This window comes from Micromesistius poutassou (assembly GCF_964030765.1).
Source record: "Micromesistius poutassou genome assembly, chromosome: 3".
In the NCBI taxonomy this organism is placed as follows: domain Eukaryota; kingdom Metazoa; phylum Chordata; class Actinopteri; order Gadiformes; family Gadidae; genus Micromesistius; species Micromesistius poutassou.
Window position 1 is genome coordinate 21,866,312 of NC_140273.1, and position 15,000 is coordinate 21,881,311.

The 15,000-nt window shown below is 48.8% G+C and overlaps 1 protein-coding gene across 2 annotated transcripts in view; it reads left to right on the forward strand.

The window, feature by feature from the left end:
* The window catches only part of vegfc (vascular endothelial growth factor c), a 54,143-nt gene that overhangs the window by 22,698 nt on the left and 16,445 nt on the right, over nucleotides 1-15,000 (forward strand). The window contains exons 2-4 of one of the 2 annotated variants that reach the window (XM_084466236.1): nucleotides 3,116-3,377; nucleotides 5,167-5,203; nucleotides 5,285-5,357. In XM_084466236.1, the coding sequence (XP_084322362.1) occupies nucleotides 3,116-3,377; nucleotides 5,167-5,203; nucleotides 5,285-5,357 (372 nt within the window). Of the gene's footprint in view, nucleotides 1-3,115; nucleotides 3,378-5,166; nucleotides 5,358-15,000 lie in introns of both variants that reach the window. The other variant, XM_084466235.1, reaches the window with a different exon arrangement.

Genomic DNA, 15,000 nt, shown 5'->3' on the forward strand with positions numbered 1-15,000 from the left:
TGCGTCATTGTATTGTATTTGCTGCGCGATGTATTCCATTGATATCTTTCGAACTAACAATATTAGCCTAGTGCATATACAACTTCAAACTTAACTAGATATGATTTTATTCCAAAGAAATGCTCGAACATCTTGAAAAATCATTGCAAAGGAATACCTTGAACTGAACATACTTTGGTGCTTTGTCAAGCGCTGGTACTCACCTGTCAATGTTTTCCACTTCTTCGAACGTCAACAGAAGAATACATATTTTTCTGGAAGATATTTCCATAACTTGCCGCCCTAATATTGGGAGGATTTGGAACAATGACTTGGTTACTCGTTTCTTCTGCCATTGTACCTTGTTGTGGTGTGGAGCTCTCCATGTGTGTATGTTTCATCTCTTTTGGTCACAGGTCTGTTGCTCGGTCTATTTATCAACCAGCATTGCCCTAACGTGTTACTCAGGGTCAATGTTCGCCTTCTGTTGGATGCTTCTGAAATCAAAGCGGTTGATTTGGATGGAGGATGAGGATCTATATCGCTGCAGACAATCGAGGGTTACCTTGGGTGGAAAAACTGAAAGTGGGCCTGATTGATTCTCTCAGGACCCCCAACACAGCAGTCCACCACATGCCCGGTCACACAGCGGCCCCCCCCCCCCCCCCGAGGGGTCATGGGCTGGCTCACTTCCTCCAAACATAACTCGGCCTGGCCAATTGTTTGTCAGGCGCGGAACAAAAGCAGAGCAGCGTTTGTATTAAGGCAGACACTGTGGATGTCTGCCGCGGGCCCTTTGTCAATTGTTTTGGTTGGGACTCCTTTGAGTGGAACTGTGAATGGGAGAACCTCTTTATTCCCACGTGAACCCGTGAGACGGATTGGACACGCAGACACTGTGATACATGTGTCCTGTCAGGAGAGAGGGTGTCGCAGCCCACATACACACACACACACGCACGCACGCACGCACGCACGCACGCACGCACGCACGCACGCGCTCGCGCACGCACACACACACGCACACACTCACGCACGCACGCACACACACACATACACACATTGTTTCTAGTAAAAGAAAAACAAGTTATTTGGTGTGTCTGTAGAGTATTCTAAACTATTCGGTGAATTGTTGACTGAGCATTGTGTTTGTACTTTTTTGTCTTTCACAGTATTTCACAGTATTTTACAGTATGTGCTTGTGTGTGTGTGTGTGTGTGTGTGTGTGTGTGCTCGCATGTGTGTGTGTGTGTGTGTGTGTGTTTGCATGGATGGGCTTATTTGTGAATCTGTGTGTTTCTGTAGACTCGTGATGCTTGCTTGTGTCCCATTTGATGCCCAGTCTAGTATATATATATGTATAAATATAAATATATATATATATATATATGTATATATATATATATATATATATATATATATATATATATATATAAAAAAAACACACCTGAAATAGAATTAATTTACATTAAAAATCAACTTTGCTTTACTACAGTTCTATACCTATGTGTAGTATATACTATAGAATATTATATATATATATATATATATATATATATATAGAATAGCCATGCCAACCTGTGTGTTGAGTCACTAAATGTGAAATCAAGACAAAATAAACATGTAGCAGAGATACGTTACCCTTGGTTTCAGGGCTATGAGCCAGACCTTGCTGTACTGAATAGACCAACATTATACTCTTTAGTTATTGTCCTTCAGTCTGGTATTCAGTGGCAGAGTGTGTGTGTGTGTGTGTGTGTGTGTGTGTGTGTGTGTAAGCCTATGTTGTGAGAGCACATGTGTGTTCCTAGACAGATCAACTTACTGAGAACAGGCTTCTGTTTTCACACTTCACACACATGGCTCCCTGGGGACTGCCCAGGGAATGTGTGTGTGTGTGTGTGTGTGTGTTTTGTTGTGCGTGTGTTTAGGTGTGTGTGCATGTGTGTCTGAACGGGTGTGTGTGCGTGTGTTTGAGTGTGTGTGTGTGTGTGTGTGTGTGTGTGTGTGTGTGTGTTTGTAGTTGATTTGACTGTTCACAGACACAACTTTATTAGACAGTTACTTCATGTCACTATAAACGAAATACCTATATACACCTAAAGCATCTCGCTGTGAAGCAGGTATAGATGGTTCTGCAGGTTTAAATAGCAGAGGCAGCTCCTGCAGAGCAGATCAGTTATGAGCCTGCAGTAGCCTTCATCCGATTGGTAGCCAGTAGTGTCAATCTCTGTCACGAATGATATGACTGCTATCTTCTATCGTTATCTATCGTTCCACGGTGTTGTGACCTTGACAGAACACCTGAACGGGGTTATCAACACGGGGCGCTCACCCCGTCTGTTATTGGCGAGAGAGGGCGGGACTTCCTGCGGAGGGAGTGATATCCGGTTAAGCTCCATTGGTTTAGTGGTGATAGGCAGGAGAGAGGGAGGGTCTTCAGAGAGAGATCTACATCTGTTACTGTTACTCATTCCGTTATTTAGTCTCCATGTCTTTGCCGTCCTCCTTCCTTGTTCTCCTGACTGGCGGACGGTGAGCTGGTGAACGCAGCTCAGGTTGCGTTCACATACAGGGGGTCAATTCATGACCCTTTCCCAGCCTAGGGGCTTTCTGAGTTGAGTCTTTGGTTACTGAGTAACGATAAGAGATCATATTTCTGGCGACTGAAAGTACATTTCATACATTGATTTTGATACAAAGTTACTACGAGTTGTTGTGTTGTTACAAGATTATCTTTAAGAAGCGTTGGAAAAGGGTCTAAACTGGTCATAGGCAGGGAGGCCTTACTGGATGCGGTTGCAGTTAACTAAATACATATTGAATATGATTCTTATACAACTTCTATCTGAATTATCTGCAGTGTAGGAATGTGGTTGGTACTAAGGGTCTTTTGGTCGTTAATTAATCGTGAAATGATTCGTCATTACGGGGAGACATTGTCGCGTTTTGAAAACGAGGTTTGGGTTAGCCGAGCGTACGTCGATTAGACGTGGACTTTGAGGGCACTGCAACCCTCCTGAGTCCCTCGTGTGACGTGTTTCAAAGGGCCCTGCGGTGCCTCTGAGCAGCGGCCCGGTGGGTCGCGGTGAGAGCTGAGGACCCAGAGATGATGACTGTCCCCCCCCCCCCACAGGCCCCCCCCCCCCCGGAGCCCGACATGGAGCAGCGGCTGCGCTCGGCGTCCAGCGTGGACGAGCTCATGAACCTGGTCTACCCCTCCTACTGGTCCGCGCTCAAGTGCCGCTCAAAGCTGTCGACGGCGGCCGCCGGCGCCGGGGGCGTGGCCTCCGGCGCCCAGGCCGCCTTCCGCCGGTCAGGGGCCCCCAGGGCCCCCGCACGGCCCCTGGAGGAGCCCGGCTACGCGGCCGCCTTCTACAACATGGACGTCTTGAAGAGTAAGAGTTTCTATGTTTCCTGTGCGGATTTGAGCAGATTCAGGTTCTGTGGCAGCGCTCCGTTTTCTACAATATTAAACCCAAACAAACAAATAAACACAAGAACATGAATGAACGATGACGATAATGACAACAATGAGATTATAGAAAAGATCTGACAGACCGTCAGGGTACGCGATTATTATACAAAACACAATGAGTCCAATAGTAGAGTGTTGAGACAGTGAATGAACCCAGCGGGGGGGGCTTCAGAAGGTGTCTCCTGATGTCCCAGGGGCCCCTCAGAGGGCCGTCACACTGAGGGCCAGCCGGCTGGGGGTCGGCTGTAGATACAGGAGGGCCCAATCACGCCATAACCGAGCGTCGCTTTTATACAACAGTTACCTACCGCCGCCCCTCATTAGTTCACAGCAGTGAGCGACAGGGTGAACGATTCGTTTGTCTCATCATTTATTCGGCTCCAACGACAGAACTAGTTCTGCAACGGATTTTGGGGCTGCACTGTTGGCGTCACACCAACAGTTCCCTGCACACTAGCTTGCTACTTGATTTAGGTCCACACGTTACCACAGGCCGGCTACTTTGCACCGTCCACATGTTTCTGTTTATCGTGCAGCCGGTGGAGTGAGAGTCGGTGGGTTTGGCTGTGGAGGCGTGTGTGATCCTGATGAGTTAGCGGCTCAGCCTGGCGTCACCAGACGATTGGCTAACTGCACCTAGTCTGGAACAGTTGCGTTCATTTTCCATTTCCAAACATTGTGTCGTCAACGGGCGCAGAGCAAAAGGCCGTGATGGACGCAATCGGACAATCGGCCTCCAACCAATCAGAGCAACCAAACGGGTGATGCAGCACTGAGCCACGGGAAAAAGACTTCTTTCTTCTCAACATGAGCGCATTAAGTGCAGTCATTTGTTCTTTTATTGAAAATACACCGTCCAGTTTGTTTAATGCTAAATAGATACTGCGTACTGTCCCGATAGAGGACTCAACAGACCGCTCTACATCAGTGGCCGTCGTCTTTGTTGTTGTTGGTCTGCCTCTACGGCGTTCCTCTGCACCGGCGTCGTATTCATCCCGCCTCATGTCTGATTCAAAACACTTTTGTATGGGATGAAGACCAGACCTCATCTGCAAAGCAAATGAACATGATCCGGTGGGATTTGTCTGGTTCCCAGGCGAGCTTACCATCATGAATGTATCAATCAATCAATCCATGCAGGCTCCCTGACGGTGATTAGAAACACCTGTAACACATGTGCTGTCAAAAGTCCCCGTTCTGTTTCCTTCTTATCAGCACTCGTGGAATGCCCTGTTATGCAATCCAACGACTTGGTTGGAACTAACTGTTGTATAAAGAGAAATTGTTTTTGACAGATTCACATTCCTCCCCTTATATGGGCGAGTGGCCCCCGTGACTAGATTATGAACATTTGCAAAAAAAAACTAAAAGCCTTCTGGCAACGTGGAAAAAGGAGCAGCATTAAAAGGAGCACCACCAAACGACCTTACATTAAGTCTGGTGTCTTTCCCCATGTGCCCCAAAACGTACAATTTAAACATAAAAGAACAGCTTACTTTTAACTCTGTGCGTGGCTGTGTGTGTGTGTGTGTGTGTGTGTGTGTGTGTGTGTGCGAGCATGCACGTGTGCATGCATGCACGCACATGCAGAATGGCCATCCTAAACAGAGGATGGCGGCGCGGGGGGCGGGGGGGGGGCGGGGGGGGGGGTGTGCAGAGGTGTCTGTGACCTGGCGGGACCCCGCTGTAACGGTCCTTGTGTGTTGCAGGCATTGACGCGGAGTGGAGGAAGACCCAGTGCATGCCCAGGGAGGTATGTGTAGACGTGGGCCGAGAGTTCGGGGCTCCCACCAACGTCTTCTATAAACCGCCCTGTGTGTCCGTCTACAGATGTGGGGGCTGCTGCCAGTCTGAGGATAAACAGTGCCGGAACATCTCCACCGGCTTCCTCAGCAAAACGGTCAGTGGGCCCCCTCTGTGCGCGTGTGTGTGTGTGTGTGTGTGTGTGTGTCAGTGGTGTGTGGGTGGGTGGGGAGGCTTCCAGAGTGGCACAGTATGAAAGCAGCCTTTGCGGACTGTGTGGAGAATGTGTACTGATTTACAGAAGCCGCTCGTTTCGTTCGTTAGGCGTTTGGGAGGGCTCACGCGCCGCTGCCTAGCCCCTCCCCCTGAGGCGCCTTTTCCTTGAGTTGCTGATTGGTTGATTGAGCGCACACGCCACGCGTTACGGAGACGGTGACGTTGAGGGTTTGTGGAGGTTGTGTGAGTGTGTGTTGGTAGGCATGTCTGTTTGTGTTCGTCCTGTCATCAGGTGCAAAGGTGTGTTCCGCTGTCTCCTAACATCTCAGATAGTTGGAAGTCAACATAGCACTCAAAACGCTTTATTGTATTCGTAGTGTGCTGAGTGTGTGTTAGTGTGGGTGTGTGTGTGTCTGTGTTTGTGTGTGATTAGGTAAGGCTAATAGGCTCACAACTATGCCTCATTGTTGATGTGTATTGATTTAAATGCGCATCAAATCGGTGTTTGAGCTTGCATGACACCGCATTTTACACTGTTGTATTTTATTACACCGTTTCAGTGGTTAAAAACACTGTCTTATACACCCGTTATCCTCAACTCTGTAATGGTGTTAAGGCAAGGCAAGGCAACTTTATTTATAACGCACTTTTCATACACAAGGCAGACTCAAAGTGCTTCACATATAAACATTGTCATACAATAAAAGAAAATAATAGATAAGTCAAAAAAGTAAAATAGATAGAAAATAAAGGCAAAGTTAAAAAAAAAGAAGCATTTTAGAAAGTGCAATGTATTTAAGATCAACAGTCTCTGATACCCACGTCGGGACCCAACCTATAAGGTGCTATTAATGTTAAATTTATTTTTTGAATAACACCTTAAATAGCTGTCAATAGCTGTGGTGTGGTCCCACGAGGGCCGTCCCTCTCTACCTGGTAACCCTCACCTTAAGGAGGGTTCTCGTTCGGCTCTTATGAAGACCCTTCTTCTGGGAGTTGCTAATTTTACTCTGTAAAATGTGTGTGTGTGTGTGTGTGTGTGTGTGTGTGTGTGTGTGTGTGTGTGTGTGTGAGAGAGAGTGAGAGAAAGTGGGAGTGAGAAAGAGAGAGTAAGAGAGAGAGAGAGAGAGAGAGAGAGTGAGATGTGTGTTCAAATATTGGCTTTTATTTTTTTTTTTTAGGCACACACCCTAAAATGGACTTTTCATTAGTTAGGGTTAGGGTTAGGGTTAGTTCACAGGTTACTTCCTTTAAAGTAGAAGAAATGAACAAAGGTACACACCCTTAGGGTGAAACAGGGTGACGAGGTGTTGGACTGCGTTGGGTGCAGTCATGTTGACCACGTGAGGATCACCTTTCACTCCTCTTAGTTTGGCCTCTCTGTGCCTGAGGCTGGCTTTACACCACAACGATCTGAACACAAGCCGCAAAAAAAGTGGCGTTTGCGTTCCCACTTTTCATTCCGCGTTTAGACTAAGCGTCTTTGGGTGGAAATCTGCGTGCACACGGTGACGCAAAAGTGTGTGAAATCCGACATGTTTGTTGTTGGTTTGCCTGTGCTGCACGCGGACGTGACGTCAACGCGTACGGGACGAGAGCCAGCGTGAGCAGCTCAGAGCACCACCTTCTGCGTTGTTAACCCTTTAGACGGAAACGCAACGGTGGAGTGTTTTCAAGATTTCCACTCTGGAGGGTGGGTTCATTTTTTTTGTGTTTTTAAGCCCCGAAAATGCTGTCGCCGTCTAAACGACAGGCACATCTGATCAAATATTTGGTCGGTTTCACCCGGCAGCGTTGTCCTGTAAAGCCAACCCGAGCCTCACACTCTGTGGCTCTCCTCATCTGGGTACGCCAGGATCGGCTGCTAATGGGAGCTGACCTCCCATCCTTGACCTCCTCCCTCCCGGCGGGGTCAACCACCCATGAACACGCTTGCTAATGGCCTGTCAGCCTCGCCCCCCCACCCCCCCCCCCCCCCGCAACCTTGACCAGAAGGTGCCGGAAGATGGATGATGGACCCTTGAACTCCTCAATGACCCGTTGTAAAGCATAAGAAAATAGTGGCGCCTTTGTTGTTAGATTTACGGACCTGTGAGGGAGATGTGGCTGTTCCAAGACCGCAGCGTTTGTCTTTGGGTCTGCATTGATGTTCTGTAGCGCAGGAGAACACACAGTGACCGCTGAATAAAACACTGAGAGCTCACTGAGACGTCGACCCGTAATACTGAGACGGCTTCCGTCAATGACCGGAAAGGATCTGCCCGACGGCTTCAAGGCAAGCATGTGTTTTCTATTCCACCACAAAACTGCTTTTAGTGAGGATATGGAGCCCAGACTGTGGACCTCCATTAGGAGACCATGGGAAGTGGTCAATAATGGATGATAATGGATGATAAGGGGAATGCTGGCCATAAGCAGATCCTGTGGTCACGTTTGGAACGGCCCTGAATGCTTCACTTTTTTCTGTGCAATGTAAATATGTATGGAATGAATAATGAATGAGCCAGTATGGCAATGCTATATCTACTACTTAAATAACACTTTTAGGAAAAAGGTCATCAAAGGAGGCTATATATCAGTCTGCATGTGGGTAACGGTCATCTGTCTGAGTTATTAGGACGGTTGTGGATGTGATTTGATGTAGAGATACAGCTACACTGGGCAAAAGGGCCAGAGAGTTAAAGGCATTACTGTTGTGGTGTGTGTTACCCAGGTGGTCGATTGAATGAAGATTCTGTTGGCTGAAGTTCATTAAGAACACTCCTTGTGAGACGATAAACACATCTGTTCAGGATCTGTGTCTCTTTAAGGGAGCCCTATAAAAGCCTCTCTCTTCCACATCAATGAACTTGTTGAAAAGCAATCTGCTATTGAGGATCCCCGGGACACTGTGTCCCAATTCAGGGGCTGCATCCTTCGATGGACGAGGTCTACGAAGGCTGCGAAGGCCGCACCGAAGGCCAGTGGCGGAGCTAGACTTTTATATAAGGGGTGGGGGCTTTATAGGGGGGGGCCCATATATATAATAAAGGAAAATACTTACCAGAATTGTTGATGGGGGGGGGGGATGGGGCGGACGGGATTGTTGACCGGGGGGGGGGGATTTTTGGCCCCCCCTCTGGCTCCGCCCCTGCCGAAGGCCGAACGAGCGTTGTTAAATGAGACGGTCTGGCCTACGGAGCAGGCCAGACCGTAACCAGCCGTTAACGTCCTTTACCTTGCGTGACCACGCGCCTCTCCTGTCTCCTAGCAACCCTGACAGCTGCAGTTCAAACCGGACAGCGGAGGAGAAATATGGAGCCAGAAATCATAATTGTATTTGTTATGTTTTATCTTTTATTGGAGGAGTGGGAGAAGATTCACCGCCGGAGCCGGCGGGTGAAGAGGAAGGGAGGACGTTGGCTTAACGTTAATTAGTTTAACGTTATATGGCTAGCGTTAATGTCATTGAACTTGACAACTGACAATAAAGTTACATATTTATGGTTTTAGATAGTTTTGTCATTAAATATGTAATTTGCTGCAGCTGCCGCTTCCGCTCTCTCCGCGCCATTTCTGAAAAAAATCCAACGAGCAAAGAATGTTGGGATACGTCGGGCCGTGAAGGATCCACCCGGTGGGTCCTTCAAACCCGGGAAACGAAGGCTGCATGTCTCGGCCGCATTCGAAGGAGCCTTCGAAATGGGACAGCACTTGACGCGCCGCTGTGACGTAAGCGGTCTTCAAACGCGTCCTTCGAAGGATGCAGCCCCTGAATTGAGACGCAACCTGGGTTACTACAGAGAAATCTACTGCTACTGTCTGAATGATGGGACACTGGAGCTGTGTTCAGAATCGTTCCTTATTCCCTCACTCACTATTCCCTACGTAGTGTTTATGATATAGTGAACTATATAGGGAATGAACAAACGAGAATTCAAACATTTCTAAACGTAATTTGCATCAGTAAATGCGCCAGCATTGCATTGTGGTACACGGGGGTAACATGTGGGGAACATCGTATGGTCACTCAAATTGTGGGTATTTTATCGCCCACTATACAGTGAATGAAATTAACCACTGAGAATTCGAACACCACTGCAAAATAGCGAGCACCCGATATAGTGGAGTATATCTGTGATAGGGAACGATTTCAAACACAGCTTGGGTTGTTACAGAGAAATCTACTGCTTCTGTCTGAATGATGGGACATTACAGTACAATACAATCCTGAAAATCTTTTATATTTGCCAAATTGTGTATGGTTTATAAATTGGCGTATTAATCATCCGGCCCACCAAGCAGTAGCCGTATGGCACTGGGCATATTCCAGGGTTTGTGAGACCCTTCTTTCAACCCGCCCCAAGCTATACGCTAGCTAGCAGTTCCCTCCCTAACACCCTTTGTTATTGACTTTAAAGTGTCGGATGGACAAATTAATTCCACAGCGACACCCATTAATGGTGATTGACTTTCCGAAGGTAGTGTGTACATCCTCCTAGAGAGTCGGTCCAATTGATACAACAGTCGTTGCTGAAGATGTAGCGATAGCACTTGATTACCTATTGTTCTAGTCCAGCTGCTTCATTCATTTCCTGCAGCTTGTAAACTTATTGAACTGGCAGGCAGCGGTGGTGGTGGCTCAAATGATTTCCTGCAAGTCCAGAGTCTCTACATTGGATCAGGTAGGATAGGGCGAGGTTGTGTGTGTGTGCGTGTGTGTGTGTGTGTGTGTGTGTGTGTGTTTATGAGGATGTGCATCAAACGTTTGCAGGTGGTAGATTGATTGCAAAACAGAGGAGGACATGGGAGAGGTTGGGGAGTTGAGGCGAGACAAGGCAAGGGAACATTCCAATATCTAGATATATGTGTGTGTGTATAATCCTGTGGCCTCATCAGATGATGTATGTATGTATATATATATATATGCTCTGAGTATGCTCATAAACAGAAGGAAAGAGTTGTAAAAGCCAATGAGACAGTAAGAGAATATAGGAGAGAAACGCAGGGAGGGGGCTTTCAGTAGCAGAGAGGGGGATTCACGATATGTTTGTGATGAAACCTTTAGTTTTAACGAGTTTAAGTGAGCGTGATAAGTAGTGGTTGTCTAGGAAGTGCTTTGAGCCCTCACCCAGAGGAGGGGCGGTGGAGAGCGATGGGATGGAAAGCTAAAATATGTAGAAGCCAGCGGGGAAGGAAGGAAGGAAGGAAGGGAGTGAAGAAGCAGAAGGGAAGGAGGAAGTAGGCTGAGGTCGGGTCATGAGCGTTATCCCGCTCCACCGCAGCACAAGTTCTGTTCTCTTACTTCCTATGAGAAAAACAACGGCAGAGACAAGGAGAACGCAGATGGAGTTTGAAGAAGTTGACCAAGCCATATCAGAAACATGTAACAGAAACGGATTTCTCTCCATCCAAACTCCCACTAGCCTCTATACCAAACCTGAAGGTCCTCTCTCTCCAATAACGCTGGTTGGAAGCACCTCAGAGAGAGAGAGAGAGAGAGAGAGAGAGAGAGAGAGAGAGAGAGAGAGAGAGAGAGAGAGAGAGAGAGAGAGAGAGAGAGAGAGAGAGAGAGAGAGAGAGGAGCAGAGGAGCATGATGGAGGCTAGCGGGCCACAGAGGTCTGAGGAGGAGGTGGGAGGAAGAAGGAGGTTTCTGGAGAACACAAGCGGACCAGACTGTGTCATGATGCTCCACAGAGGAGGGATGCTAAAGACCAGAGCTGTCTTCCGCGCCAACTGCCCATTTCTGTTATATCACTGAGCAGTTATATAAGTGCTACAAGTGATTCATTTGCCATGGGCAGAATGTACTTATTTTTTTGATGCATTTTTTTGTAACGGTTCCATTAATGAACTTAATCCAACGCGATTTCACTACTATTCAAACTTTCAGCCTCGGCATTGAGGTTGACAAAGCTAATGCAGATATCTTCCTTATGGTTGGTCATCAGTGTACGTGGAGATCTTCTGATGGGTCCAAACAGTGCATAGAGACAAGGTGCAGAAGCCCTGCGGCTTCTGCTCATACATACCAACTGTCCACAACCCGTCACATCCCATCCTTCAGCAAACATGGTCCTCGGAACGAGCCCGAACCTCCCAGTGAACGGACCGCTCATTCTGAATCTTGAGATGTGGTTATTGTCATTTATACTACAAAGGGAAAGTAGAAAAATGACATATGACATATTCTCCACACAGGTTATTTTATACACCTGGGTTGCTTTGTGGGAACTCAGAATACGTTTCTTTTCCTCATTTGTTTCTGAGGCGTTTATTATTTATAGAGGGCAAATAATAATGAGTACAAATATCTATCGGTGTCCCGCGCAGCGGACACAAAGTAACAAATCCAAACGGAGGAAGTCTGAACGGGGAAGTTCTCGACCGCTGATTCCTCCGTAACACTTTATGTATTTAGTCTCCACTTTGATCTTTAGCTCTAAAGAAATGAGTCGTCCGGGCGTCAGTGAGCTCGTCGACGCCGGGGGGTCAGGGGGGGGGGGGGGGGGGGGGGTGGCCGGAGTGGGCGTGCGCTCTGGTGCGTTAAGAGCGGAGCGGGGGGAACGGAGGGTGAACTCAACGTGGTGGTGTGGGCGGTCACCTCCAGGGAGCCGCTAGAGGCAGATGAAGATGAACGGGAACACGCAAACGCTCAATTATTATCATCGTCATCATCAATTATTCAATAATTCTTGGATGCGGTTTGAACTAGAAAGGATAACTGGTGGATGGACGGCGTTTAGTTGACATTTACTTTTGGAATCAAAGTAAATTGTATTCTTCTGTTAGGTTTGAGTGATGATGGGTCCATGCAGACAGGACATGGACAGCCGCACTATTGATGATGTGAATGAACCTTGAACCCGGTGTGGTCTAGAGAACAGGCGGGTGGTGGGGCGGTGGTGTAGGAGTCTGCAGCTGGTGTAGAGCTGGGTGCCCCACCCTATTCTAACAGAGGACAGAGGGACATGAGGACAGGGGACATGAGGACATCAGGACAGAGGGACATGAGGACATGAGGACAGATGGACATGAGGACAGAGGGACATGAGGACAGAGGGACATGAGGACAGAGGGACATGAGGACATGAGGACATGAGGACATAGGGACATGAGGACATGAGGACAGAGGGACATGAGGACAGAGGGACATGAGGACAGAGGGACATGAGGACAGAGGGACATGAGGACATGAGGACAGAGGGACATGAGGACAGAGGGACATGAGGACAGAGGGACAGAGGGACATGAGGACATGAGGACAGAGGGACATGAGGGCAGAGGGACATGAGGACAGAGGGACATGAGGACATGAGGACATGAGGACATAGGGACATGAGGACATGAGGACAGAGGGACATGAGGACAGAGGGACATGAGGACAGAGGGACATGAGGACAGAGGGACATGAGGACATGAGGACAGAGGGACATGAGGACAGAGGGACAGAGGGACATGAGGACATGAGGACAGAGGGACATGAGGGCAGAGGGACATGAGGACAGAGGGACATGAGGACATGAGGACAGAGAGACATGAGGACAGAGGGACATGAGGACATGAGGACATGAGGACAGAGGGACAGAGGGACATGAGGACAGAGGGACATGAGGACATGAGGACAGAGGGACATGAGGACAGAGGGACATGAGGACATGAGGACAGAGGGACATGAGGACAGAGGGACATGAGGACAGAGGGACATGAGGACATGAGGACAGAGGGACATGAGGACATGAGGACAGAGGGACATGAGGACATGAGGACAGAGGGACATGAGGACATGAGGACAGAGGGACATGAGGACATGAGGACAGATGGACATGAGGACAGAGGGACATGAGGACATGAGGACATGAGGACAGAGGGACATGAGGACAGAGGGACATGAGGACAGAGGGACATGAGGACATGAGGACAGAGGGACATGAGGACAGAGGGACATGAGGACAGAGGGACAGAGGGACATGAGGACATGAGGACAGAGGGACATGAGGGCAGAGGGACATGAGGACAGAGGGACATGAGGACAGAGGGACATGAGGACATGAGGACAGAGGGACATGAGGACAGAGGGACATGAGGACATGAGGACAGAGGGACATGAGGACAGAGGGACATGAGGACAGAGGGACAGAGGGACATGAGGACAGAGGGACATGAGGGCAGAGAGACATGAGGACAGAGGGACATGAGGACATGAGGACATGAGGACAGAGGGACAGAGGGACATGAGGACATGAGGACAGAGGGACATGAGGACATGAGGACAGAGGGACATGAGGACAGAGGGACATGAGGACATGAGGACAGAGGGACATGAGGACAGAGGGACATGAGGACAGAGGGACATGAGGACATGAGGACAGAGGGACATGAGGACATGAGGACAGAGGGACATGAGGACATGAGGACAGAGGGACATGAGGACATGAGGACAGAGGGACATGAGGACATGAGGACAGATGGACATGAGGACAGAGGGACATGAGGACATGAGGACATGAGGACAGAGGGACATGAGGACAGAGGGACATGAGGACAGAGGGACATGAGGACATGAGGACATGAGGACAGAGGGACATGAGGACAGAGGGACATGAGGACATGAGGACAGAGGGACATGAGGACAGAGGGACATGAGGACATGAGGACATGAGGACAGAGGGACATGAGGACAGATGGACATGAGGACAGAGGGACATGAGGACATGAGGACAGAGGGACATGAGGACATGAGGACAGAGGGACATGAGGACATGAGGACAGGGGGACATGAGGACATGAGGACAGATGGACATGAGGACATAGGGACATGAGGACATGAGGACAGAGGGACATGAGGACATGAGGACAGATGGACATGAGGACAGAGGGACATGAGGACAGAGGGACATGAGGACATGAGGACAGAGAGACATGAGGACATGAGGACAGAGGGACATGAGGACATGAGGACAGAGGGACATGAGGACATGAGGACAGAGGGACATGAGGACATGAGGACAGAGGGACATGAGGACAGAGGGACATGAGGACATGAGGACAGAGGGACATGAGGACAGAGGGACATGAGGACAGGGGACATGAGGACAGAGGGACATGAGGACAGAGGGACATGAGGACAGAGGACATGAGGACAGATGGACATGAGGACATGAGGACAGAGGGACATAGGGACATGAGGACAGATGGACATGAGGACATAGGGACATGAGGACATGAGGACAGAGGGACATGAGGACATGAGGACATAGGGACATGAGGACAGATGGACATGAGGACAGAGGGACATGAGGACAGAGGGACATGAGGACAGAGGGACATGAGGACATGAGGACAGATGGACATGAGGACAGAGGACATAGGGACATGAGGACAGATGGACATGAGGACAGAGGGACATGAGGACAGATGGACAGAGGGACATGAGGACATGAGGACAGAGGGACATGAGGACAGAGGGACATGAGGACAGAGGGACATGCGTTCGCTCTGGTGGGTTGTAGAGTAGAGGCAGCAGAAGGGAGGATGAGCTGAGCGTTGTGTGCGGCTGTAGCCAGCGTTGAGACTAGGGACCCTAATAATAATAAGAATGAA